The sequence below is a fragment of the Trachemys scripta genome, chromosome 4, assembly GCF_013100865.1.
Source record: "Trachemys scripta elegans isolate TJP31775 chromosome 4, CAS_Tse_1.0, whole genome shotgun sequence".
NCBI lineage: Eukaryota > Metazoa > Chordata > Testudines > Emydidae > Trachemys > Trachemys scripta.
In genome coordinates, this window is record NC_048301.1 from 46,275,017 (window position 1) to 46,302,848 (window position 27,832).

The following is a 27,832-nucleotide window of genomic DNA, read 5'->3' on the forward strand; positions in this document are numbered from 1 at the left end:
AGCTTTAGTCGGCCGGAGACGTACGAGGTGTATGGGACAGGTCGCAGGCGCCGGAAGTAATTGCCAGGGCCCTTAACAGCTTCTTACCCGCACCTAGCATGGTGGTTACTTGATGGAGGAACAGTAACCCGGATGTGTGGCCGTTGGGGCGGGCGTTGCGGGGCATGGAGTGGAAGCAGGCGTTGCGGGGCCGGCTGGCCGCCTGCACCGGCCGTGAGTGCGCGGGGAACATGGAGCGAGCGGGAAGCGGGGAGCAGAGGCTGCGGGGGTCCCACAGAGAGCGGGCGGGAGAGTCTCTGGCTCTGCCCTAGGCTCGATCCAGCGCGGAGCTAAGGGGCTATACTGACAGCCCGGCCCGGCCCTGCCCTGGAACCAGCCGGTCCCAAGCTGGCTCTGTTCGGGCCCTTAGTGCAGTGAGCGAGCAGACGGGCGTCCCTGTCACAAACCACCACCGTAGTGGGTGTCTGACCCGCCCCGGTAGGCTGCCTCAGTGGGGGTAGGGGTAAAGCCTGAACGGGCCCTGGAGCCCGATCCCTGCAGATCGGGGTGAGGTCACACAGGTCTCGTTTAGGGTGTGGCATTAGCTAACACGTGCTATCTACCACATCCGAAGGTCTAGTGTAGCCTCGCTGGAACTCTGTGTGCTCATGAGGGCCGTCAGATGCCTCCAGGACTGCGAGGCCCACATCTGGAACTAGAGCTAAGATCTCTCACAAATCACATTTCAGCTCTTTGCGTTTAAAAAAAGACCTCTCGTCTTTCCCACATAAAACATTCCTGCTGAAAATGATGCAACCCGTAGGATGTTTTACGTTACATGTGAGTGACAGAGCAGAGTGCCAGATTCCAAGTCCAAGTGCTTTTGGGTCTGCATTGTATGCTGGTAATGTTTTCTTTCCCTCCCCACTACGATATATTGTTAAAGTGTGCACAGTGAAATCGATACCATATCATTGCATGATACAAGTTAAAGAAATTATTTTCAAAAAAACACTTGCCCCCAAGTAGAAATTAGCTTCAACTATTTTATGAATCCTAGGAACAACAACTTGCAGGCTTGTACAGCCACAGAATCGGTTTTAGAACAATAGTGACAAACCTTTGTTTATATCAAGGACCTCAGTTTGGTTGGCATCTTTGATAGACAAGGAGATATGCCTATCTAATGCATTCAGGCACATATACCCAGCCCCTTGCTGTGGTATCTTAGTGCCTAATTAGTATACACCTCTACCCCGATATAACACAACCCAATATAATATGAATTCGGCTATAATGCGGTAAAGCAGCGCTCGGGGGGGGGGCTGCGCACTCCGGCAGATCAAAGCAAGTTCACTATAACGCGGTTTCACCTATAACACAGTAAGATTTTTTGGCTCCGGAGGACAGCGTTATATCAGGGTAGAGATGTATTTGCATACCTTTTGTATGAAGAATAAATGCAAATAAACGTGTAGTAATTTGTACTTTTATTTAGTTGTGACTGAATAAAATGTTGTGCTTTTTATTTCTCATTCACATTACTGAGGACATTGGTATTCTTATAGTTTTCTTCAAAGATTTTACCACTTTATTAGCAATTACTTAGATATGTCTGGAGATAGTTTCTGACACTTCGAAGTTTGCTTATAATATTGCATGGGAATGGACTGGAGCCCCCTTAGTTCTACCCAAAAGAAATACAGGTGTAACGTACAGCAATAATTTCTCTTCAATGAATGATCTGAAGAGAGAGGGAGAAATAGTTCTAGCCCAAAAGACAAGTGGGTGTTGAAGCCAAGTTTTTCATGATAGTTAATCTATAATTTCTACAGATAGTAAATGCAAAAATTATAGATTAAATTAATATAAGTATGTTTTAGCAACTGCTAAGCTTTCATTAGTCTTTAGTTAGATATGTGCAGAAAGTTATGCTAAATGCAAATGTAGAATGTGCACTCTTCCTGTGAGGGGAAAAAACCACAGGAACCTTGACTTTCACATTATGATGAAACAAACAGGATCTTTCTTCCAAGGGTTTACAGTAGTATGCAGGAATCATAGTCCTGAAACCCTAAGGAACTTGTGCATCTGCAGGAAAATTGTGGGAACCTGCTCCTACTTTCCCTCATCCAAAAGTAGTGCTACTCTTGAGGGAGTCATGTTGCCACAGAAACCTCCCTTGTGAATGCACATTAAGACTCTGAGGTGACTTAGTGCTTGTAGCAGAATTACATTTAAAAAAATAGCACCAGAGAACTTGCTGCTCCCTGCCTTTTCCAGCCACAGCCCTGCCCTCCTTCACTCAAAGCTTTCTGACCACATGGTGTTAGCAGAGAGGGTCTTCTGCAAGCCTTTGGGGAGCAGACAAACATGATGTACGTCCGCTGTTTTCCAGGCATTTATGCCTTTTACTTTATGCCCTCTGCGGATTATACAGATTATAGTGACATTGGTTGTTTAAAAATGCAATTATATAAAAGCAAAATGGATTTCCTTTAACCCAACACTTTGTTAAAATCAGTCTACCTGGGGGTAAAATGTAAGATATTCTGTTCTGTGTTAAGCAGCTAAAAAAAGTGAACAAGAGCTAAAGGATGAAGAAATGGAGTTGTTTACAAAATACTACATGGAATGGAAAGGAGGAAGAAAAAGCGTTAATACATCCTACGTGAATATACCACGGTTTTATTACAGGGTAAGTGGTATATCCAGAGCTACTTAAACCTAAGAATATACCACTCAAAGCAGAAAATCTTTATCTCTTTAATACTGGCATTTTAGTAGCAAAAGCTACATTGGGTCAGAATTTGAGAGAGTTGTGTTGTGAGTGTTTTTCCCTTCTAGCTGTGGATTTAATGACTCTCATACAGCTGCTGAGGAGGATCTGATTAAGCCATGAAATAGTTTGCTAATGCTGTAGCTAATTGGTTAATCAGGTTAGCCATTGAGCAACATAAAATATATATTTTCTCTGTTTTCAAAACTTGAAAGCCCACTTCCCATCTTTTCCAACCTTTACATGCAATTCATGACCCTGAAATGCCAGTATCGTGAAGTCCCTACCCTGTTTCCTGAGCATTTTTACAATAAAAATAGAATGCTCTGTCCTAAACCTTTAAATAATCAGTAAAAACCATTTTTGTCTACTTTTTCACATGTGTATCCATTATATAAAATAGTATCTTCCTAAATACAGCATGCTGAGGATTGAAGATGCTCCTACTGAAATATAGATTGCACTGACATCCCATACATTCTCAGGTTCTAGTAAAATCCATGGCACACATCTGAGTGTACTGTTTGGCAAAAGTACTTAATGAAGCAGCAATATGAAATTTACACATTGAAAATGCTTATAAATTCACAGGAACTGTATTAAGGATTTTAGGTTACATTGACCAGGATATTGTTCAGTGTCAGATGTTTGGCAAGAGTTGTACCATGCAAAAAAAAGTATGAAAAGGTATTTTTATGCATCAATCAAAGTTGGGCTATAAACCAAGAAGTAATAGGAGACAGTGACTTGAGACATTTTGCAGTTATTTGTCTTTCATGAGATCAGAAACTAAGATCTTGCAGTGGTTTTGGCTCCATAGCGAACATAATTCCAGTTCATATTACAAAGTTTATAATATCACTATGGAAATATTTAGGCCATATATAATACACGATAAAAACATACTCCTTCCTTCCTTCCTATTTTTTTTGGTAGATTGCATATTGTTACAGATTAGACTGTAAACTCTTTGTAAGACAGAAACTTGTATTCTGATATGCTTGTAGAGCACCTACCAAAACAGGACGCTGATCCTGATTGGGGATTAAGGAATGCAATACAAATAATAACATTGTAATATTTTTAGCTACCAGCTGAGGATGAAGTCTTACTGCAGAAATTAAGAGAAGAATCTAGAGCAGTCTTTCTACAGAGAAAAAGTAGAGAGCTGTTAGATAATGAAGAGCTGCAGGTAAGAAGGCACTAAGAATGTATCATTTTTTAATCTAACCATCAGAGGAGTGAAGTTCTGGAACTGCCTTCCAAGGCGAGCAGTGGGGGCAAGAACACTAACTGGCTTCAAGACTCAGCTTGATAAGTTTATGGAGGGGATGGTCTGATGAGACTGCCTACAATTACATGTAGCTGGTCCGCGACTGCGAGCAGCAAATATCTCCAATGGGTGGTGATGGGACAGAAGATGAGGAGGGCTCTGAGTTACTATAGAGCAGGGGTCGGCAACGTTCGGCACGCAGCTCGCCACGGTAAGCACCCTGGTGGGCTTGGCCAGTTTTATTTACCTGCTGATGTGGCAGGTTCGGCCGATCGCGGGCCCCCATTGGCCGTGGTTCGCCGTCCTGGGCTAATGGGGGTGGCGAGAAGTGGCGCGGGCGAGCGATGTGCTGGCCGCGGCTTCCCATTGGCCCGGGACGGCGAACTGCGGCCAGTGGGGGCCGCGATCGGCCGAACCTGCCACGTCAGCAGGTAAATAAAACTGGCCCGGCCTGCCAGGGTGCTTACCCTGGCGAGCTGCGTGCCGAACGTTGCCGACCCCTGCTATAGAGAATTATTTCCCAGTTGTCTGGCTGCTGGGTCTTGTCCACGTGCTCAGGGTTTAACTGCTCACCATATCTGGGGTTGGGAAGGAATTTTCCCCTGGGTCAGATTGGCAGAGACCCTGGGGGGTTTTCGCCTTCCTCTACAGCATGGGGCACAAGTCACTTACAGGTTTAAACTAGTGTAAATGGTGCATTCTCTGTAACTTTAAGTCTTTAAACCATGATTTGAGGACTTCGGTAACTCAGCCAGAGGTTATGGATCTATTATAGGAGTGGATGGGTGAGGTTCTGTGGCCTGCAACATGCAGGAGGTGAGATTAGGTTATCGTGATGGTCTCGTCTGACCTTAAAGTCTATGAGTCTATTGTTAGGGCTTGTCTTCACTGCAGAGTTAACTCAAGCTCTTACCTCAAGTGTTGCCCCTATCCTGGCTCCTGCCCACCCACAAAACCTCTCACCTGAGTGTGGTGGTGCTTTACACCCCAGATAGTTGGCCCATTTTGGGGTGTGAGCTAAAGCTTAAGTGCTGTTTACACATGGGCTGCTAGCCTGCCAGTTTTGTAGTGTGAACGCAGGTTAAATCACTCAAGTGCTGATAGTCCTCCAATGCCTTCCCACAATTCACCAGGGGTGCTGGAGCAATAATGGGGGTGCTGAGAGCCATTGAACCAAACTGTAAACCTTCTATATGATAGAAACTTCTTCAAGCTAGGGGATGCAGGAGCACCCCTAGTTCCAGTACCTATGCAATTCACTGAGAAAGAATCAAAGAACAGCTTAACTTACTGGGTACAAAGAACCATGGGCTATGGCCCCACAAATGATATACACAGATGAGTAGAGTACCAGTATGGATGCAGTTGGGTGGACACATTCAACTATAGGTTTGCAATGTGGCGGCTTGCACCTGAGCTAGGCCAACCTGAGTGCTCAAAGCTGAGTGCCAGTCGCCCAAATTAACTCTGCATTGAAGACATGCTCTTAGATATGAGTACGGCTACGATTTAGTCACTGGTATTTTTAGTAAAAGTCATGGGCAGGTCACGGGCAATAAACAAAAATTCAAAGCCCTTGACCTGTCCATGACTTATACCAAAAATGCATGTGATTAAATCCTGGCCAGGGGGAGGGGGAGCATTCCGGGGGCCCTGCTGGGGAGGGGTATCGGGGTGGAGGGAGCTGGGGCCAGTGGCACCAGCTGCCAGGGGCCACGGGCCGAGGCTGCTCCGTCCACCCCAGGACCACTGCCGGGGTCTGCTGGAACAGTGGCTGTTGTGGCTGTCCCCGGGCCACCTGAGCAGCTGGCCCTGGGGTCAGCCACACTGGCCCCTGCAGAAGACACGGAGGTCGCAGAAAGTCACCAAATCCATGTCTTCTATGACATCCGTGTCAGACACAGAGCCCTAGATATGAATAACCTGTTTGAGCATGTTAACATTTGTTATGTGATATTTCCCTAACCAAATCTAAATCCCTTTTAAGAATTTGTGGTTTCTGCTGGACAAACATCAGACACCACCTATGATTGGGGAGGAAGCAATGATCAATTATGAGAGCTTCTTGAAAGTTGGTGAGAAAGCTGGACCCAAGTGCAAGTAAGGCTCCTTTATCTAGTGCATGCTTACTAAAGCTAAACAGCTATTTAAGATCATAATACTATTTAACTATCTAATTATTTAAAGTTATAATAGGAAGTTTAACTAAGGGTGAGCAAATGGTATTATATAAGAAAATTATCACTGGACTCTTCCATTTCCACCCCTGCAAAAAAGTTAATGTCAGACATGGTAGGATCCTTTTGATTGAGATGCCCCAGTAAATCCTGTTTAATTTTAATTAAGAGGAAGTTCTTATGAACAGAAATACCATTCTAATAGTAATGCTACTGTCCAGGAAACCGCAGAGCTCATGTGGCTGGGAAGAAGCACTATCTACACTAAGGGATGGACTGATCCTGGTGCCTCTCCAGTGTCAGAGGCCTCTTTTATACACCCAGCATAGCAGCCCAGTTAGTTTGTTTGATTTGGCAGGAGCAAATTAATAGTCAAGAACAGGTTGTAGTCAGGCAGGTCATACAGTTTCTTCATACATCATCCTAGTTAAGGAGACTTGGAAGCTGCTAAAAGGGTAAATAGATTTAACCAGAATTGAAATACACAAAAGATCATTAAATCATCAGAAGGCATCTCCACTAAGCAGCAGTTGATGCTGTTCGTTATTGAACTTAAATCTGAGCTGTCCTAGTTAAGTGGTGCATAGTTTACTTTCTATAAATAGAAACAAAGCGTTTGCTATTATAATGTGGGAAACTACTCTTGAAACCAATGAGGAAAATTGGACAGGGAGCGACTGCAGTATTACATTTTATATTTTGTTTTTGTTGTAGAAAACCAGGCAGCTCTGAAAATTCAGGTTCATTTTCTGATCTCTTATATCCATTGTATGTCACTGTGCATCTCTCTTAAAATCTCTTACTTTGCTTGTGCAATTCATTCATGTTACAGATTTTCTGAGGCCCCTGGATAGCATGCCTGAGATTAAGATCTGGCCTAGTCTCTTCTATTCTTTTTATCCATTTCCAGAAAAATAACATATCCTATCCTGTCATGAAATAATATTCAGAAGAATGTTAGTTGTTTTATATATTGTAGCTGTATCAACCAGTCAACTTGATGTCATTATATTAGATTTGCACAGTCTGAGGCTTGGTTTACAGTAAAAAGTTAGATCAACCCAGCTATGTCACTCAGGGGTGTGCAAAATCCACACCCTTGAGCGACCTAGTTAAGCCGACCTAACCCCTGGTGTAGACGGCACTAGGTTGATGGAAGAATTCATTCTATAGGTAGTGTCTAGATTGTTGCATTTCAAGCCCTTAGTGTCGACAAACCCTTAGTGTTGTCATTCTTGTGTTTCATAGGCAGTTCTTTACAGCGAAAGTTTTTGCTAAATTACTCCACAATGATCCCTATGGAAGGATATCTATCATGCAGTTCTTCAATTATGTGATGAGAAAAGGTGAGTAGATATTTCTTCTGTGATATTGAATATTATTTTATTTTCAGGCGTATTTAAATCGTATTATATTCCTAGTATATGGCCCTTCATCTGTTGAAGTCTAACAGGACACTTGCAGTTCTCTTCAACAGGAGCAATATCTGGCCCTTAGGTTAAAAATCCTATTTTCCTGTTCCACCTTTTTTTTCTGAGAATTGTTTTATAGGAAAAAAGATTCAAACTCCTGAAATATCAATGGCAGGTTCCTTATGGCTTTGACATAAAGCTTTTGAAAGTCATCTGCCTTCCTGCTTACTCACACCTTGACTTCCTGCTAAGACTGTTCCAAGCTACTGTTGCAGATTTGACACCACACAAGGAAAAGTAGTGAATGGGTAACTATTTAAGATGCCTTATGCTCTTCTTTAAGCAACCGAGGGCTTGTACACATTACCACGTATGTCAGTATAATTTATGTCACTCCAGGGTGTGAATAAGCCACTAACCTAAGCGCCAGTGTTGACAGAGATGTGTCAGTTTCTCTCTCCAATATATCTACCACCTCTTGTGGAGGTGGTTTTGTGATGAGAGGTCTCTCCTGTTGACATAGGGCGTCTTCACCAGACGTGCCACAGTGGCGCAGCGGCATCAGTGCAGCTGTGTTGCTGTAGCGCTTCTAGAGTAGACCAGCCCTGAGTTCGACCACAAGCTTTTTTTGTTAGTTTTGGGTTTCTTCCATTACACACTTAGGTGTAAGCAGGTTGTCTGTGTGGCACCCTCTTGTGAATAGATCAGTTCACATCTCTCAGAGCTATTGTGTCAAACTGTATTCTTCTCCAGGGAATGTTCTGATTAATCTGAAAATGTCTTATTAAGAAGAATGAACCCTTCACACCTCTGAACTCCTATGCTGCAGAAGATTGTGCCGAGCCCTTTCCCCCTACATTAGTCCCCAGAGTGGAATCTGGAGCTTCCCTCCACTCTGCCTTACTGCTTCCAGCTGGTAGATGTGCTTCTCACAGCCCATCAGTTACAACTTTCCTTTCTCCCCATACCTTCCCAGCCCTACTGAGAGCATGGAGGAGCCAGGGGAGGACAGAAGTGGTATCTGAATAGTAGTGAGGTGTTCCCAGGAAGCCTTCTTATGCCCCTGAATCATACCTTCCTTACTAACACCACTTCCTCAAAAACCAAGAGAAATTCACTGCCAAAAAACTTGGTTTACACAGAGTTAAGGTTGACCTGCAGAAGCTTGTATCCTTTCAGAACATCAAATGCACCTATACTTAAACCTCTGCAAACCAGGAAACGCAGAGTTCAGGCACACACCAGTTCTACCCTGCACTCTTAACTCTGCCCACTTCGAGTGATATCCCTGTGATATGTCTCCTCCGGGGTGCCACCTGGAACTGGGGTACAGCTGAGCCCTCTGTTCTACCAATCTGGGTTCCCTCTCACACTGTGACATTGTGACAAGCTGCAAAGCCCTCCAAGCTTGCGCTCACACCAACATCCACAGGCAGGGATCACACCCAGCTGTGTTCATGGATGCTCTGCCAGTCACTGCGTGAACCAACAATAGATAGGCTCCAGCCAAAATACCCGCAGCTCCCCAGCCTAGGAACCTGGATCTATATCATCCTGCCCTGGTCAAAACTTGACCAGTATAAATTTATTAACTAGTCCGCCCCTCCCTCAATATGAAGAGGACGATGCACATACCCTTGTTAACTGAGCTGAGATTTTTCCCCAAACCCTTCACTCAAAACCACACTGGTTAAGATAAAACATAAAACAGATTTATTAACTACAGAAAGATAGATTTTAAGTGATAGCAAACAGATGAAAGTCAATTACCATAAGAAATAAAACAAAACTGCAATCTAAGCCTAATGTAATAGTTAGGATTTGAATCAAGCAGTGTCTCACTCAGTTAGATAGTACAATCAGGTTAGCTTTTGCATACACAGGCAGGCTTCCTTCTTTCCTGCCTGGGACTAGCACTCTCGCCGCCCTCCTCCCCCCCCCCCCCCCCCCCCCCCCTCACTCTTTTTTCCTCCAGTAATTTCAGGTGTTGTGTTGTAGGGACATTGAAGCCAAGTTTTATATCTTCTTCCAACTTGCTGGAAAGCTCTTTTGCTGTGACCTGGGTCAAACAGTTCCCATTGTGTAGTGCTACGTCTGAGAGGTTTCTATTGTACGCAGTTCCTGGGGTAATCCATGTGCTTGTGTGTATTTTCTCAATAAGCAATCAACATTGTTTGGCCTTTTTATTGTTGTACCTGAAAGTCTGCTTATGGGTGTTTTCAACCTCACAACATGTTTCAGTAGCACATACATAGCCAAACTTCATAACTTCACATACAATGATAGTACTTACAATCCAATGAGATATTGATGTCTAGCAGATCAGGACTTTTAGAATGATATTCACAAGGCATACTTTGTACAAAACATATCATAATTATATGCAGTGGTGAATATGGGGGTGCCAGGGTGTCACAAGCCCAACCTGCCCCTGACAAGTGACATAGCACTCTATTCTGCTAGATGATATGGAGTACTGGTGGAGACAAAGCACATAGGTACAGTAGGAGAAAATGTCAAACCATGTCCTCACTAAGGCAAAAGTTGTGTTTACGTTGGGCTTAGTGAACATGAGCTGCCTCAGCCTGGCCTATACTCACCCACTCCACCTATCGTGCACAGACTACCCCAATTTTGCCAGATGATAGCGTCCCTTGTCCTAAAGGATTCCTGGTGGAATATGTCCTACTCTTATCCCTGTCCTGTAGTGCGCTATCATGGATACTATCATACTACTACAAATTCCCACGTCAAGATTGAACTGTGTTGCTCCACTCTTCGTACAACCCACATAACTCAGTGCAAAAACGAGGGCTTCACATAGGTGTAGATGCACCTCTCCATATATTGTGGTTTGGGCTATTGCAACTTGCTAGAAGTAATCCCTGCACCAGTTGCTAAAGGGGATGTCTATACTGCATCAGGGAGATGTAATTTCCAGCTTAGGTAGGCGAACACACAATAGCTTTGCTCAAGCTAGAAGTAGCAGTGTGGCCTGAGCGGCTAGCCATGAAGAAGGACCTTAGATAGGATTGTACTCAGGTATTGTAGGATTGTAGCCATGAGGAAGGATCTAGGACCTTGGCTAGGATTGTACTCAGGTAGCTAGCCCAAATCACTCTGCCTGTGTCGCCCCAGCCACAATGCTAGTTTTAGGTGCTGGCTCGAGCAGAATGCATGCATGTCTACTCAAGATGGGAATTACAACCCCAGCTGCTGGGTTGGTATACCCTAACAGTAACAGTAAAGGGCCATTGACGTACATACTCCTGGGGGAATTTTGTGCTACTTCACATGCACAAAATTCATGCCCCCACGGATTTCTTTGCTTCCTTGCAGAAAAATGATTTCTGATGATGAAGCAAAGAGAAGCTGCAAAAGTGGTCACACACCCTTCCCCCACAGCGTAGGTGTGGTGTTTTGGGTGCCTGGAGCAGCCAGCAGGGAGGTAAATCACTGCTGGTGGCTGGGGATGCACTGGCCAATGGCTCCTACCCTGCATCATGCTCATCTCTAGTCCCAGCCAGGCTGGAGGTCGGGGAGGACGGGACTTCCTCTTTCCCTGCAAGGAGCGGCCATGGCCAGGTCAGGAAGCTGCTTCCCGTTGCACAACCCCTGTGCATCCAGACCCACCCCCATATACCCAGATACCCTCCCTGAACCTCAACCCCTGCATCTAGACCATCCCCTGCTGAATCCCCTGCACTCAAACCCCCACCTCAACGAGCCCCATCCCCCTACACCACCCTGATAAGCTCCCTGCACCCTCCCCCCACTGAGCCCCAACCAGTTGCTCCTGGACCCCCCCACTGAGCCCCCACACCAAGCCCCATCCCCCACATCCTGACTTCCCATGCTGAGCCCCAACCACCTTCACCTGGACCCCCCTGCAGAGTCCCATTCCCACTGCACCTGGAACCCCCCAGTGAGCCCCTGTGCATCCAGATCCACCCTGCATCTCCCACACCAAGCTGCCCACATCCAGACTGCCCCACATAGAAGCCTCTCACCCCACACCTGGATCCCCCCACACTAAGCCCCTCCACACTTAGATCCTTTCAGGCTGAGCCTGCTTACCCCACACCCAGATTGGGGGCTAGGGTTGGGTGTGCGCGTTCAAGACTCTGTCTCTCTCACTTGCTATCTTGGTTTGTATAGCACAGAGGGGCATGACCCTGGGGTATTTCTGGGGCAGGCCCAGCCCTTGCACTCTTGTCAGGGTCAGGTGCAGCCTCACTGCCAAGTCCGTGTCCCCAGGGAGGGTGGGGCTGCAGGATGATCTCCCACCTCCGTGCAGCCAGTGGCCTGTGCTCCCCACTGCCATGCTGGAGCCTCCACATGTATTTATTGACAAAATATGCAGAATGTTGCAGAATTTTAAAATATTGTGTGCAGAATTTTTATTTGTTTTTTGGTGCAGAATTTTAATTTTTTGGCACAGAATTCCCTCAGGAGTAGTAAGTACATGCCAATAAATTAGAGAATACAATTCCATGGGACACAACACGCCACATAAAATGGCACATTTACTTAGTCATTCCTCATAGTTGCATGTGGGGCAACGTTGGCTGAAACATACTTACAGTATATCCCCAGTGACGCTTGTTAACTCTGGGTGGTAGGGTAAAGATTGTGGGGCAGGATTGGTATGTATCTTAAATCTGTAATTCCTGGTTTTCAGAGGATTAAGTATAGGTGCATTTGACATTCTGAAAGGGTACAAGAGACTGTCAGTCAACTTTAACTCTGTTAACTAAGCATTTATTCTTTGCCCCAAAAAAGGATCCTGTATCATGATTCTAAATCCTTTTTTACAGTATGGCTTCACCAGACAAGAATAGGCCTCAGTTTATATGATGTGGCAGGACAGGGTTACCTCAGAGAATCGGTAAGTACTGTCCACTCAGTAAATTTAATGTACTTTATCCTGGGTAGCTTAAATCAACAGAGAGGATAAAGGTGACTTGTACTTTAATGTTTCTCCATTAGAGTAAGATCCCAATAGTCCAGACATCTTGGGTGACACCAGATTTGTTTGGATAAAGAGGAGCTTATACAGAGTAATAGAGATTTAATAGCAAGGGAATCGCTAGTTTGGGAGACATACTGGTAATTCCTTAGGGAGGTTTCAATACTAAGATTTCAGATAATTGATATTCTATTATATTTATTGATAAAGAGATGATGTAAAAGACTGGTGCTAACGATGCTCTTCAGATTATTTTATCTTTACACATGTAGCAGTCTTAAAAAATAAAATAAAATCTATGATCGAATATTAAGCAAAAAGAACATCCAGATCCCGCAGTTGTGCACTGGCATTCGGCAAATATTCGATTTACCACATATTCACATGTATTTCTCCTTCCCCCCAGTTTTACTAATGAAACAGTGCCAGTCATAATGCCAGGTGTGCATTTTACATGGTGTTCATCTTGAAGAAACAACCTCAAGTGTACAGAAATCTTTGTTTCATCGTATGAGGGAGCACTGTCTGAGCACCCTCTATTCTTCCTGTTGCTCCTGGTGTCTTTTAATTTTGACACCAAAAAAACTGCTGCTGTGCTGTCATATGCTCTTCTCCTGTCACTTTTACTGGCAATGGTATAAGCCATCTGAATAGAGGTTTTAATTAGTCTCTAATTATTCAAGATACCATCTGATTTACTAGGTGCAGTAAATTTCTGAAATTTGTAAAGGAAGGGATCATCATTAGTCAAACTCAGGTTTAAAAATTGGAAGAAAGGGAGAGGTTTTAGGTGATTAAATAACTCAAGCAGTACAGTGACATTGCAGGATAATGTTCTCAACAAATAAAACTTGTAAAGCAAAAGAATAATTTAAACAATTAATTTAAATTGAACAATGGCAATGTTTATAATCTCAAAGCATATTTTCTTTCCTTTTTTAATTTTGCAGGATTTAGAAAATTATATTTTGGAACTTATCCCTACTTTGCCACAGTTGGATGGTTTAGAAAAATCATTTTACTCGTTCTATGTCTGCACTGCGGTTAGAAAGTTCTTCTTCTTTTTAGACCCTCTCAGAACGGGTAAACTTATGTTTTCAAACTCTAAAACATATGTGGAAATGTTTTTACTTTTAAAATATGAATACTGAAGTTGTTTCTGTCTTCATAACATTGTACAAATATTTTCATAGGCCCCAATCTTGCAATCTGATCTGTGCGGACTGAACTCTACTGAAGACTAGGGGTTCTGCATAGGTTTAATGGTGTGTCTGCACAGATCAGATTGCAGGATCAGAGTCAGAATGAGTCCTAATGAAATACCACCTCAGAGTTGTACTCTAGAGGTTTGCTTAGAAATTAAAAATAATGTGTTGGGCCATACTGCTGCAAAAATAAATGAACTAGGATTAGCTTTATATTAATCCCTACTACAGTTAAGTGCAGCACAACAACTACCGCAGTTCTGATGGTATTATGCCAAGTAATTCTTCTCATAAAACACAAGCCAGAGATCTTTCTGTCAATCTGATTTACTCTCGTTAGTTGGATTTTTGAGTATCTCTGGCCTAATCTACACTAGGAAAGGTTTGTGGTATAGCTATACCAGGAAACCCTCCTAGTGTAGACAGAGCTTCCACCATCAAAAGAGTGCTTTTGCTGGTATAGCTTATACCAGTTCCCTGAATGAAATAAGTTGTTTTGGCATGTTTTGCCACTATAACTACGCCTACATATTAGGCCTTTTACCAGTATAAAAAATGTTGTATTAAAGCAAAAAAATCACACCCAACCAATGTTACTATCCTGTTAAAAGTTTTCGGTATAGACCTGGCCTATAACTTTCACAAATGCACAAACACCAGTTGTTTATGTTTCACTTGTGACTTTATAATAAACACTCATAATTTTGATCCTAACTTACTGTCTTTAAAATTGTGTAATTCCATAATGATTCCTTTTTGAACTGAGACACAGTTTACAAATGTCAGGCTTTGTACACTATAACAGCTAATTTGCATTTTTTTTAAATGACTTGTATTTGATCCTTAAATTTAACGTTTTAACTTGTGTCTGTGTGATAAGCTTTTTTATTGATTCTCTTTTTGATGGGTTAGGAAGCATAATTGATAATAAAAAGTTTGCATTGTTTTTCCTGGTAATCTTTAGGACCCAATCTTGGTAACCTTATTCACTCAGTACCACAAAAGTAAATGGAACCTTTCAAGTGAGTAAGGCCAGGTTGATGTGTAACTAGGTGACCATGTTACATTTTTTTTTCTTTTCCCGCAGGCAAGATAAAGATACAAGATATTTTAGCTTGCAGCTTTCTGGATGACTTATTGGAGGTAAAAATCTCTTGACATGTTTTGTTATTTCACTTTGCACTTCCTGAATTCTAACTGGGTGCGTCCTTTTCATTTAGTTAAGGGATGAAGAACTTTCTAAAGAAAGTCAAGAAACAAATTGGTTTTCTGCTCCGTCCGCATTGAGGGTTTATGGTATGTTCCTACATGCACAGTCATTTGTATTCACTAGCTTGTATAATTTAGTCAGAGACTCAGTATTACCTTTCCTCTGTGGTCCCATATCTGTGTAAAACCCCACTGCTTAGATAATCTTCCTCTCTTGCTTCCTCCATTCTTCACTACATTCCTCTCACCTTCTGCATCATGTTCATGTTTTTGGTCCTCAAATTCACTGTCCCTTACATCTCTCTTCATGCTCCTTAGACTCTTCCCTACCTTCTGTCCTAACTGCTCCCTATGTCTATTCCCACTCTTATCTGTGCATCTCTTCTTTACCCCTGAAACAGCCTCCTCCTTGTGTGCCAGTCGCCCTCCATTCCTTCGTTAAAACTACTTTTGCCACTAAACTTTCTTACATTGTTGCTCTTCATTTCTGTACTGAGGCTTGTTCTAGTCCATGTACCATCTTCATGTGACTTATGCTGTTAGTGCTTTGGGGCAAGGACCTTGTCTTTCTACATTCTGTATATGCTTAGGGTGCACTATAAATATTCTTACGGAGCTAGAACATTAAAATTTAATAACTTTACTTATACATTTAATCCAAAAGAATGTGAAATATGTTAAATGAACTTGACACTTCTGTGTGTTGTCACATTAAAATTTACTTCTTCTATGATGTAGGGAGATTTTATTGTATTTTCAGTCTATTTTCTTCTTCCTAGGCCAGTATTTAAATCTTGACAAAGATCACAATGGTATGCTCAGCAAAGAGGAACTGTCCCGCTATGGAACAGGGACACTAACCAACATATTTTTAGATCGTGTCTTCCAGGAATGTCTGACTTATGATGGAGAAATGGTAATCATGTATTTCTAGCTTGCACTCCGATTTACACATTCTGTACTAAAACTATGATAGATAGATTAGCATAAGCATTATCTTTAAAACAAAGAACAGATTAAAGTAATATGACTATTTTATTTAGTACCTGCTTCTGCAAATAGAACAGAGCAGAAGCTTAGAAAATATAATTATCTGATTATTACCAAAAAGCATAATGTGTTATTCCAGTATATTTTTGTGAAAGGAGATGAGGTACCATTGTAACAAACCAAGATAATCCAGTATAAATTTTCCTTTCCAATAACTGAAGGCAGTAATGTTAACTAAATGTGGAGAGGCAGGAATGTTTCTGGAATGATTTTGGCTCTTTCTCTTTAAACAAAGAATGAAATCCAAATGGCAAGTAACTGAACAATGTTCATTAGAGAGCTGACCCAGCAGCTTGTTAAATAATAAACCTCATTGTGCAGTTAATATGAGGCAGAAGACTATGGTGGTTTTGCTGTGTGCCTCCTACAGCTATGAGAGTGAATAGTGAGGAGCCTATAAACTAAAACTAAAGACTTAGGATGGACAAAGACAATCAGTGAAAACGTATGTGTATATTGTTTATCGTGAAACACTTCATTTATAGTGTATCACTATTCTTTGTGTTTATGTTGAGATGGTTTATAAAATGCAAACTTAGTTAATTGTGAATTCACCCTAGCGGTCTGTGTTCTGGGGCTCCAATTTTAAGCTAAAGTGGATGGGGTTGTGATGAATGCATAGAAATACAGTGTATATGTAACCTATGTAGGTAGCTATAGTTAATTTGTTGTATTGTGGTCAAGAAACCAAAGCAGTGGCACTAACAGAAAAAAGAAAACGTATGATCTAAATTCTACTATATTTAATGTCTCAACCCAGGGTCTGTTTGGTCCTATAAGTCCTGCAGCATTAGTTACCCTGTTTTGAGAGTCCTGTGTTTTAGGTACATTGGTCATGTGGCCCACTCTCAGCCAATGGAAAGCCTATCAATATTTCAGTGCTATAAACTATTGACTAGAAGTGAAGGAAATTTTTGGAAACTACCTTGTCATATGGTCCCCATCTCAGCCAACTGGACTATGCTTGGCAATCTAAGGATGTAATAAACAAGTATTGTTTAAATGTATATAGCCTGTTTCATTTGGATTTCTGGACAGACTCCTTAGTGTACAAATAAAATGTCAGTGAAAAAGTATGGGTATGCTGCCTCAGTAAATCATAGAAACAAACTTCTCCGTTCACTTCAGTGGCAGCAACCATTTTCTGTTTCACATTGTCATCTTCCAAAAAAACCTAACGGCTACCCTACAGTGAAATAGCCACCAATTACAATGTTCCTGCTTGCAAAATCAATTTAAAAAGATGACTGTAATAATCATGATTGTATTTTCTTTTAGGACTATAAGACCTACCTGGACTTTGTGCTTGCATTAGAAAACAGAAAGGAACCTGCAGCTCTACAATATATTTTCAAACTGCTTGATATAGAGAACAAAGGATACCTGAATGTTTTTTCCCTGAATTATTTCTTTAGGGTAAGTCTCTAGATGTGTGTTGTTATAGTCTCTGTGCTTCTACTTACAGATCTGCAGGGAATCACTTTAAATTACCTATGCTCACTATGAGGTTTTTGTCAACTTTAAAAAAGATTTAAAATGTTAAAACCCCACATTCTAAAACTTGGAAATAATTCAAAAGGCATTTTCAACATCTTACCTGCATTAGAAACTAAACTGCTTTGATTTAATTTAAATCAATAGAAAATAATTTTGGTGTTCCAACAGTTGAAATTACCCTATAATGAAGACTTACTTACAAGGTAAAAAAATAAAGACAGCTGTATGGGATGGTCTTAATTTCTTTATACACAGCGTTTCAGTGCCTCAGAGGATCCAGAATGCATTATAAGTAATAGAAAATGCAATGGTAGTTGTGTGCAGTCACTTAAGGGATTTTATATTTAGTGTGCAGATCACAGAATCATAGGACTGGAAGGGACCTCGAGAGGTCATCTAGTCCACTCTCCTGCACTCATGGCAGGACTAAGTATTATCTCTAGACCATCCCTGACAGGTGTTTGTCTAACTTGCTTTTAAAAATCTCCAATGATGGAGATTCCACAATCTCCCTAGGCAGGTTATTCCATTGCTTAACCACCCTGACAATTAGGAAGTTTTTCCTAATGTCTAACCTAAACCTTCCTTGCTGCAATTTAAGCCCATTGCTTCTTATCCTATCCTCAGAGGTTAAGGAGAATAATTTTTCTCCCTCCTCCTTGTAACAACCTTTTATGTACTTAAAAACTGTTATCATGTCCCCCCCAGCCTTCTCTTCTCCGGACTAATCAAATCCAATTTTTTCCAATCTTCCCTCCTCGGTCATGTTTTCTAGACCTTTAATCATTTTTGTTACTCTTAACTGGATTTGCTCCAATTCGTCCACATTTTTCCTGAAATGTGGCACCCAGAACTGGACACAATACTCCAGTTGAGGTCTAATCAGCATGGAGTAGAGCAGAAGAATTACTTCTTGTGTCTTGCTTACAACATTCCTGCTAATACATCCCAGAATGATGTTTAGTTTTTTTGCAGCAGTGCTCCACTATGACCTCCAGATCCTTTTCTGCGGTACTGTTTTCTAGGCAGTCATTTCCCATTATGTATGTGTGCAACTCTTCCTTCCTAAGTGGAGTACTTTGCATTTGTCCTTATTGAATTTCATCCCATTTACTTCAGACAATTTCTCCAGTTTGTCCAGATCATTTTGAATTTTAATCCTATCCTCCAAAGCACTTGCAACCCCTCCCAGCTTGGTATCGTCCACAAACTTTAAATGTACTCTCTATGCCATTATCTAAATCCTTGATGAAGATATTGAACAGAACCGGACCCAAAAATGATCCCTGCGGGACCCCACTCAGTATGTCCTTCCAGCTTTACTGTGAACCACTGATCACTACTCTCTGGGAATGGTTTTCCAACCAGTTATGCTTCCACCTTATAGTAGTTCCATCTAGGTAGTATTTCCCTAGTTTGTTTATGAGAAGATCGTGCAAGATAGTATCAAAAGCCTTACTAAAGTCAAGGTATACCACATTTACCGCTTCCTCCCTGTCCACAAGGCTTGTCACCCTGTCAAAGAAAGCTATTAGGAGGGCATGAAAATGATCAGGGGACTGGGGCACATGGCTTACGAGGCGAGACTGAGGGAACTAGGCTTGTTTAGTCTGCAGAAGAGAAGAGTGAGGGGGGATTTGATAGCAGCCTTCAACTACCTGTAAGGGGGTTCCAAAGAGGATGGGAGTTCGGCTGTTCTCAGTGGTGGCAGATGACAGAACAAGAAGCAATGTTGCAGTGCGGGAGGTCTAGGTTGGATATTAGGAAACACTATTTCACTAGAAGGGTGGTGAAGCACTGGAATGGGTTACCCAGGGAGGTGGTGGAATCTCCATCCTTAGAGGTTTTTTAAGGCCCGTCTTGACAAAGCCCTGGCTGGGATGATTTAGTTGGTGTTGGTCCTGCTTTGAGCAGGGGGTTGGACTAGATGACCTTCTGAGGTCTCTTCCAACCCTAATCTTCTATGATTAGGCTGGTTTGACACAATTTGTTCTTGACAAATCCATGCTGACTCTTACTTATCACTTTATTATCTTCTGGGTATTTGCAAATTGATTGCTTAATGATTTGCTCCATTATCTTTCAGGGTACTAAAGTTAAGCTGACTGGTCTGTAATTCCCCAGGTTGTCCTTATTTCCATTTTTATAGATTGGCAATATATTTGGCCTTTTCGAGTCCTCTGGAATCTCTCCCATCTTCCATGACTTTTTAAAGATAATCGCTAATGGCTCAGATATCTCCTCAGTCAGTTGCTTGAGTATTCTAGGATGTATTTCATCAGGTCCTGGTGACTTGAAGACATCTAACTCATCTAAGTAATTTTTAACTTGTTCTTTCCCTATATTAGCCTCTGATCCTACCTCATTTTCACTGGCATTCACTATGTTAGTCATCCAATCGCTGCTAACCTTTTTGATGAAAACCAAAACAAAAAAGGCATTTAGCACTTCTGCTTTTCCACTTTTTCTGTTATTGTTTTTCCCCCCTCGTTGAGTAATGGGCCTACCTTGTCCTTGGTCTTCCTCTTGCTTCTAATGTATTTGAAGATTGTTTTCTTGTTACCCTTTATGTCTCTAGCTAGTTTAATTTCGTTTTGTGCCTTGGTCTTTCTAATTTTGTCCATACATACCTGTTATTTGTTTATATTCATCCTTTGTAATTTGACCTAGTTTCCACTTTCTGTAGGACTCTTCTTTGAGTTAGATCATTGAATATGTCCTGGTTAAGCCATCATGGTCTCTTGCCATACTTCCTATCTTTCCTACACAGTGGGATAGTTTGCTCTTGTGCCCTTAATAATGTTGCTTTGAAAAACTGCCAACTCTTGAACTGTTTTTCCCCTTAAACTTGCTTCCCCTGGGATCTTAGCTATCAAGTCACTGAGTTTACTAAAGTCGGCCTTCTTGAAATCCATTATCTTTACTGTACTGTTTTCCCTTCTACCATTCCTTAGAATCATGAACTCTACCATTTCATGATCACTTTCACCTAGGCTGCCTTTCACTTTCAAATTCTCTACTAGTTCTTCCCTATTTGTCAAAATCAATCTAGAACAGCCTCTCCCTTAGTAGCGTTCTCCACCTTCTGAAATAAAAAATTGTCTCCAATATATTCCAAGAACTTGTTGGATAATCTGTGCCCTGCTGTATTATTTTCCCAACAGATGCCTGGGTAGTTGAAGTCCCCGGTCACTAAGGATACGTTTTAGTCACGGGTATTTTTAATAAAAGTCATGGACAGGTCACGGGCAGTAAACAAAATTCACGGCCCGTGACCTGTCCATGACTTGTACTAAAAATACCCCTAACTAAAATGGGGGGAGGGAACTCAGGGGGAACTGCAGGTGCTGGGGAGTGGGGGGCGGGTGTTCGGGGGGTGAGTTGTGGCCTGGGGGAGGGAGAGTGCTGTGGGTGTTGGAGAGGGGGGCGCAACCCAGGGTGTGTGTGCTGTGGGTGCTGGAAGGGGGGCATAGGGGCGAATTGCGGCCCAGGGGATGCCACGGGGTGGGGGGAGGGACAGGGACGACAGGCTCCTTACCTAGCTCCTGGGAAGTGGCGGCCCCAGCTCCCTAACTCCACATGTTGCCTCGGCTCCGCCCCAAGCCCCAGTTCTGCAGTTCCCATTGGCTGGGAACCATGGCCAATGGGAGCTGCGGGGACGGTGCTGTCAGCAGAGGCAGCATGTGGAGCTAGGGCAGCTGAGGGAGGGGCTCTCCCCCCCGCCGCAGTTAAGCAGCAGCCCTGAACCCCACAGACCCAAACTCCTGCTGCTGGGAGGGGACAGGGGGCCCCCAAGACTGCCCCAGCAGCAGCCACTGCAACTGACCCTGGGGCTGCCTGAGCTGCTTAGGCAGTTCCTGGGCCAACCGCACGGGGCTGCTGCAGAAGTCACGGAATCTGTGATTTCCGTGACATCCGTGACAAACATGGAGCCTTACCCATCACCACCAAGTCATATGCTTTGGATGATTTTGTTAGTTGTCTAAAAAAAAGCTTTCTCCACCTCTTCTTCTTAGTTAGGTGGTCTGTAGTAGACTCCTACCATGACATCATCCTTGTTTTTTACCCCTTTTATCCTTATCCAGAGACTTTCAACAAGTCTGTCTCCTATGTCCATCTCCACCTCAGTCCAAGGGTATACATTTTTAATATATAAGGCAACACCTCCTCCCTTTTTTCCCCTGCCTGTCCTTCCTGAGCAAGCTGTACCCTTCTATACCAATATTCCAGTCATGTTTATTATCCCACAAAATCTCAGTGATGCCAACTGGCAGACTTGTGTTTATTAACTTGCATTTTCAAGCATTTCATTTATTAACATTTCAAGATTGCACACTAATAACTCATTGCACTTTCTAAGGCTCTGTGAATCAAATATTTTTCTCAATATTTAGCTGTGAAGAAGGTTCTCATAGTTAAGCTTCCATTAAAAAACAGTAATTAAAATTACTCTAATTCCAAATTTACTTTTCTGTAACGTTATTTCCCTTTGGCTTGCAACGCTCCCTTCAAACTTTCAATATGGTTAAATCTCCTTGGAAACTTATGCAGTGCCTATATTTGCAGAAAATAGACTGTAAGTAAGAAAAGTTATCAATTATTTTTGGTGTTGATAGCTTGGGGCTCAATCCTGGCTTTGATTGATGTCAAAGGGAATTATTTGCCTGATCCTGTTCTCAGGCGTAAGATCCTTCTTCAGCAACAATTGTCAGATAAAGTTAGAATCAAAAATATTTTTAGTTATCTGCACATGGCATTTTGTACCAAGATACTAAAATCAACTGTATTTCATTGTACTCAAGCCTGCACTATCCAAATCAAGAACAATTACATATTCATTCAGCTCATTAAGCATTCAGACATAGCTCATAAAGTCTTATTTATAGTCTTATGCCCTTTGCTGTTGTTCAGTAATAAACCTTCTGTCTATTAAACAAAAACCCTTTACTGATAGTGACTTCAATTATATCATTCTGGAAAAGCACGATCAACAGAAGTCTTCCAAATAAACGGTGGAATAGTTTCAAAGCTTTTTCAGTAAGTGCTGTGCTGGTACAGAATCCAGCCTGAGTTGAATTCTATATAGAGCGTGAAACAGGTTCACTTTAGCATTGGCTTGTTGCTGGTGGTTCAGATGGTGCCAGAGAATTGTAATAAAAGAACTTGGTGACAATTTTATCACAGTTGACAGAAAACCACTTGTAGTAGTTCTTAAATTACATAAAGCATGATTGCCAATTTCACAAGGTAAATCTGCATGAATTGGCGTCCTCACTGTCTGATCCAATGCCTATTGAAATCAGTGGAAAAGCTCTCCTTGACTTCAGGGGACATTTGATGAGGCCCTTAAGTTGGACTCCCTCAGCCTATTGGTGCCATCTGTTTTCTGCTGCTAAATACTGTTGGGTTGGTTATCACCACGTTGCATGGCTTCATTTAGTTAACTTACTAAATTTTTTAGTGCATTGTACAAAGATGCTGACCTTCTCTTCCCAGCTTGTGGTTTAGTTTAGCTACTGCTGTGAATTATTTTAACCAACCAGAATCCAGGTTCCATCTTTCAAAGTAGCTTGTTGTAGAAAATAAATACAGAACTCTGTCATGGGCATTGATTGGTCCTTCATCTTTGGATTAGGTTTTTCCCCCTTTCTGTACAATTTATGTAGGTCCACTCAAATGTTTGGACAGAATTATAAATAAATTAAATTAAAATTTAAATTAATGGAGATATCCTATCTCCTAGAAGTGGACGGGACCTTGAAAGGTCATTGAGTCCAGCTCCCTGCCTTGCACTAGCAGGACCAAGTACTGATTTTACCCCAGATCCCTAAGTGCCCCTCTCAAGGATTGAACTCACAACCCTGGGTTTAGCAGGCCAATGCTCAAACCACTGAGCTATCTTTCCCCCCTTTCATTATGTAGTGAATGAAACATATTGTGCCTGAATTCAAATCTCTCCTATGGCAAGGAATCACTGTATTCATTGAGTTTCTAAATGTAATAGGTATAGTGCTATCAAATTTTCTCTAATAAAAAAAATCTAGAGAATAAAAAGCTGTGTTTTGCTTCAAATTGGCTGTGCTAGGGTGTAGTTCCACGTGATGTTAAGTTCGAATATGTTTTACACTGCAAAATTGCATTTTGTTCAGATTATTCATTTCTTTAATCTGCAAAGTTTCATTCAGTTAATACAGAACCAGTTGTATTTTTTGCTGTGGAATCTAAACATTTAAATCAGCATAATAGTTTACGTAACACCCTTTGTCCCAAAACACTTTACAAACTATATAATCTTTGTACAGTACCACTATAATGCAGTCACCTCTGTAATGGAGGGTGGCAGGCACTTGGGGTACAGCTAGTATTCAGAAATCCTATATAAATACATTAATTTTTATTAGATAGGGTGCAGATGACCACACATTCTCCATACAGGTGACTCCCTGCCTTTGCAATAATGTCAGTAATGCCCTTCTATTGTCAGTATCAAACTTTGAATTGGTCTTTCTTATCCACAGCAGTAAATCTATTATCTGATGTTTATCAAAGTGGGCTACAGAGAAAAATATTAAGGCCTGTTCTACACTAAGAGTTAAGTCAGCTTGACTACGTTGTGCAGGAAAAATCCACACCCCTGAGTGGCATAGTTAAGCAAACCTGAGCCCCAATGTAGGCAATGCTAAGTCAATGGAAGAATTCTTCTGTTGACTTAGCTACTGCCTCTTGGGAAGATGGATCACCTATGCCGAAGGGAGGACCCTTGCTGTCAGCATAGATAGTGTCTACACTGAAAGCACTATAGCAGCCCAGCTGCAGCTCTAGCATTTCAAATGTGGACAAGTCCTAAGTGTGCTCTTACCAGGTCACTAGCAGTGTGGCAATTTGTGCAGGACCAAATTAAGGCAATCTGGGGCTTTCGGGTATACCCCCACTTGTGGCCCCTGTGATCCTGCCTCAGCCATGTCCCTCATTTGCGTGGTAGGTGCTTTTATAGCTAAAATGAATGGGGCACTTCACACTTTTAGGCTGTCTGCAGACTAAGGCAGGCCTCAATTACACTTAGGTCACATTTTCAAGCTTTTTGTTGCATCTGTGAGGGTTCGAAACTATTTTGTTCACTGAAAGTGAAGATTGAGCTCATCATGTCACTCCAGAAGCTGAGGGCCCAGGCATATAGGGTATATTTATATGGGAGCTGGGAGCATGCCTCCCTGTCCTGGTGAACAGACTTGCACTAGCTCTGCTTGAACTAGCACACTAAAAATAGCAGTGTGGATGTCATGGTACAGGCTACCAACCCAGCGTTAGGTGGGCTGGTACTTGTTGAGTGGCTAGCCTATGCTGCCATCTGTGTCGCAATGGCCACAATACTAATTTTAGCACAGTAGCTCAGACAGAGCTAGTGTCATAAACATACAGCTAAGGGTAGCATAAAATCCCTCCTTTACCTGTAACGGGCTAAGAAGCACAAATAATGTGGTTGGCACCTAACCAAAAGGACCAATAAGGGGAGAAGCTACTTTCAAATCTAAGGGGGAAGGTTTTTGCTGTGTGTGGTTCTCTCCGAGACAAAGGGAGAGACCAAGCAAGTAATCCAGCTCCTACTGAAATGATACAGCTAATATTACAGAAATAGTAAGTAATAGCAAGGAAATGCATTAATTATCTTTTGGTTTAGCTTGTGAATTTTCCCTGTGCTAAGAGGGAGGTTTATCCCTGGTTTTGTAACTTTGAAGTTTTGCCTAGAGGGGAACCCTCTGTGTTTTAAACCTAATTACCCTCTAAAATTACCTTCCATCCTGATTTTACAGAGGTGCTTCTTATACTTTTTTTTCTTTATACTAAAGTTCTGTTTTTTTTTTTTTTTTAAGAACCTAAAAACCCACGGGTCTGGTCTGTGCTCACCTTGTTTACCTATCTGGTTGGTAGATTATTTTCAAGTCTCCCCAGGAAAGGGGGTGAAGGGACTTGGGGGGATATTTTGGGAAACAGTAACTCCAAATGGTCCTTTTCCTGAATCTTTGTCTAACTCACTTGGTGGTGGCAGCAGTACTCATCCAAGGACAAGGAAGAATTTGTGCCTTGGGGAAGTTTTTAACCTAAAATGGTAGGAATACGCTTAGGGGGTCTTTCATGCGGGTCCCCACATCTGTACCCCAGAGTTCAGAGTGGGGCGGGAACCCTGACAGCTAGCATGTCTATTTATCCAGTTGCATTTCTCCTGCTGTGCACGCTGCCAGTTGCAGTGTAGACATACCCATAGTGATTGACCTTAATCCAATCCTGCCTTTGTGGATAATTTAATTCCAGTTGCTTTCATCGTTTGGATTGCTCACTCTATTCATGGAAGGAAGGATGGGTTGCAGCCACTACCACTAGGGTTAACATCTCTTTCTTTAAATATGTACTGTAGCTGTCCCCGGATATTAGAGAGTAAAGGTGAGTGAAGTAATATTTTTTATTGGACCAACTTCTGTTGGAGAGAGACAAGCTTTTGACCTGAAGAAGAGCTCTGTGTGGCTCGAAAGCTTGTCTCTCTCACTAACAGAAGTTGGTCCAATAAAAGATCTCACCCACTTGTCTCTTTTAGACAATTAAAAATATTTTTTTTTAAATCTAGTACTGAGCAACTGTAGAACACTACATTATCAGTTTTGTTTCTTAGGTTTCTACTGCTCTAACAGCTTTTCTTTTCCTATAGGCTATTCAGGAACAAATGAAAATCCATGGACAAGAACCAGTTTCTTTTCAAGATGTCAAGGTTAGCTTTCCCTAAATATAGAGAGTACCATGTGCACATAACTGGAATTTTTGAATTAAACAGATCTGAAATTTTACTTGCACAGTATTGTAACCACTGGGTATTTGTGAGCTGTTAAATCAACTTTGCCATGCTGTAAAAAAATATAACTCGTCAGCAATGTGACATTGGAAATTCCCCTTCATTCTAGACTAATTATTCTGAAAGCAAAGTTTTTAGTACTCAGCTTCTCTTAGTAAATTTTTTTCTGATGCAAGTACCTACAATAAGCACACACGGAGCCTCACCTTTGGTTTTAGATGCTTGACAATAATTGGAAGTTTCTTACTTGTAAAGAAATCAAATAGCTCTACCTTGAGAACTGCCAGTAACTAAACGCATACTACAACTTATTGATACCATTCTAACATAATATTAGCTAGCAGTTCCCTGTTTAGTTTCAGAAGTCTTGAAATACTGCAAGTGACTCATGTTTCATGAAGAGAAAATTCCATAACATTAGGTAGGGATTTGCCTGATTTCTTTGCATTTTGTTGTTTTTTAAAGTGGCAGGGCTTCATGCTGCCTTTCTGAGCCCATCATACTTCCTCTCTGGCTGAGTAAAACCATTACTAGAGGGGCAGTGTATTCAGCTACCAGCTCTGTACTTAAGATGCAATCTTATTTTAGATCAAAGCTTCATGAGTGAGGGGCACAGACTGCCCAAATGATCATGCTATGGATAAATTAATCACTATTCTGTTTATAAATGTGCCTTTTAATTCTATGGTTTTCCTTTCATAGGATGAAATCTTTGATATGGTGAAGCCCAAGGATCCATACAAGATCTCCCTTCAAGACTTAATCAACAGTAGCCAAGGAGACACTGTTACCAGCATTCTAATTGATCTGAATGGCTTCTGGACCTATGAGAACAGAGAGGTTCTTGTAGCAAGTGATAATGACAATACTACAGATATTGACGATACATAACAGGAATACACTGTACTCAGGGAGATGTGCCTAAATGTGCACAAACTCTGAAGCTGCAGGCCTATTCATTATCCAACTAAGACACTTCCATCTTCCCCCAGATGGGTGGTATTAAAACTTTGTATAGGGGTTGTCAAATTGATAAATGGTGAATCCAAAATAGCTACAGTGCTATTTAAGAGGCAACAGTGGTTTGATTTTAGTAAGCTGAAGAGATTGTTTGGAATCTTTCTTCAACCTACAGTAGCAAGTAACATTTCTCTTTCAACATTTTGTTCTAGGATGTATATTAAAACCTGCAGCATATTAAGGATGGGATTTCCAAAAATGCCCAGTGTTAGCCTGTTTCTGCTACTGCTGAAGTCAGCAGGAATCTTGGGATTGGTCTAACTGCTGTATTTGATGTCAGAGTTTTTAAATCTGTCACATGTAGTGTTCACTAGCAACTATGTATGCAATGTGTATTGTTTCCTCCCCCCACGTTATTCAACTATAGATGAAGGTTTTGTATAAATAAAAAATTGAATTTTTATTTTAGTAAGAGGGAGA

The 27,832-nt window shown here is 41.8% G+C and overlaps 1 protein-coding gene across 3 annotated transcripts; it reads left to right on the forward strand.

Annotated features, from left to right (window-relative positions):
• On the forward strand, positions 1–27,824 carry PPP2R3C (protein phosphatase 2 regulatory subunit B''gamma). Of its 3 annotated transcripts, none has more exons than XM_034768635.1 (13): positions 1–213; positions 2,550–2,677; positions 3,846–3,950; positions 6,019–6,131; positions 7,457–7,554; positions 12,438–12,508; positions 13,540–13,672; positions 14,882–14,937; positions 15,015–15,090; positions 15,783–15,919; positions 17,332–17,469; positions 26,252–26,311; positions 27,095–27,824. In XM_034768635.1, exons 1-13 carry the CDS (start codon positions 165–167, stop codon positions 27,281–27,283), a joined length of 1,353 nt encoding a protein of 450 aa, XP_034624526.1. In that variant the 5' UTR covers positions 1–164; the 3' UTR covers positions 27,284–27,824. The 3 variants fall into 3 exon arrangements, with proteins under 3 accessions (XP_034624526.1, XP_034624525.1, XP_034624527.1); XM_034768634.1 differs by having other exon boundaries at positions 3–213; positions 2,547–2,677; XM_034768636.1 differs by lacking the exon at positions 1–213 and adding an exon at positions 772–883.
• The last annotated feature ends 8 nt before the right edge of the window (positions 27,825–27,832 follow it).

Bases quoted from the DNA above. Each gene is read 5' to 3' on its own strand.
- PPP2R3C (XM_034768636.1), top strand. From the start codon at position 787: ATGATGCAACCCGTAGGATGTTTTACGTTACATGTGAGTGACAGAGCA. The intron at 15,920-17,331 runs GTAATCATGTAT...ATTTTCTTTTAG, and splicing joins TGACTTATGATGGAGAAATG to GACTATAAGACCTACCTGGA. The intron at 17,470-26,251 runs GTAAGTCTCTAG...CTTTTCCTATAG, and splicing joins CCCTGAATTATTTCTTTAGG to GCTATTCAGGAACAAATGAA.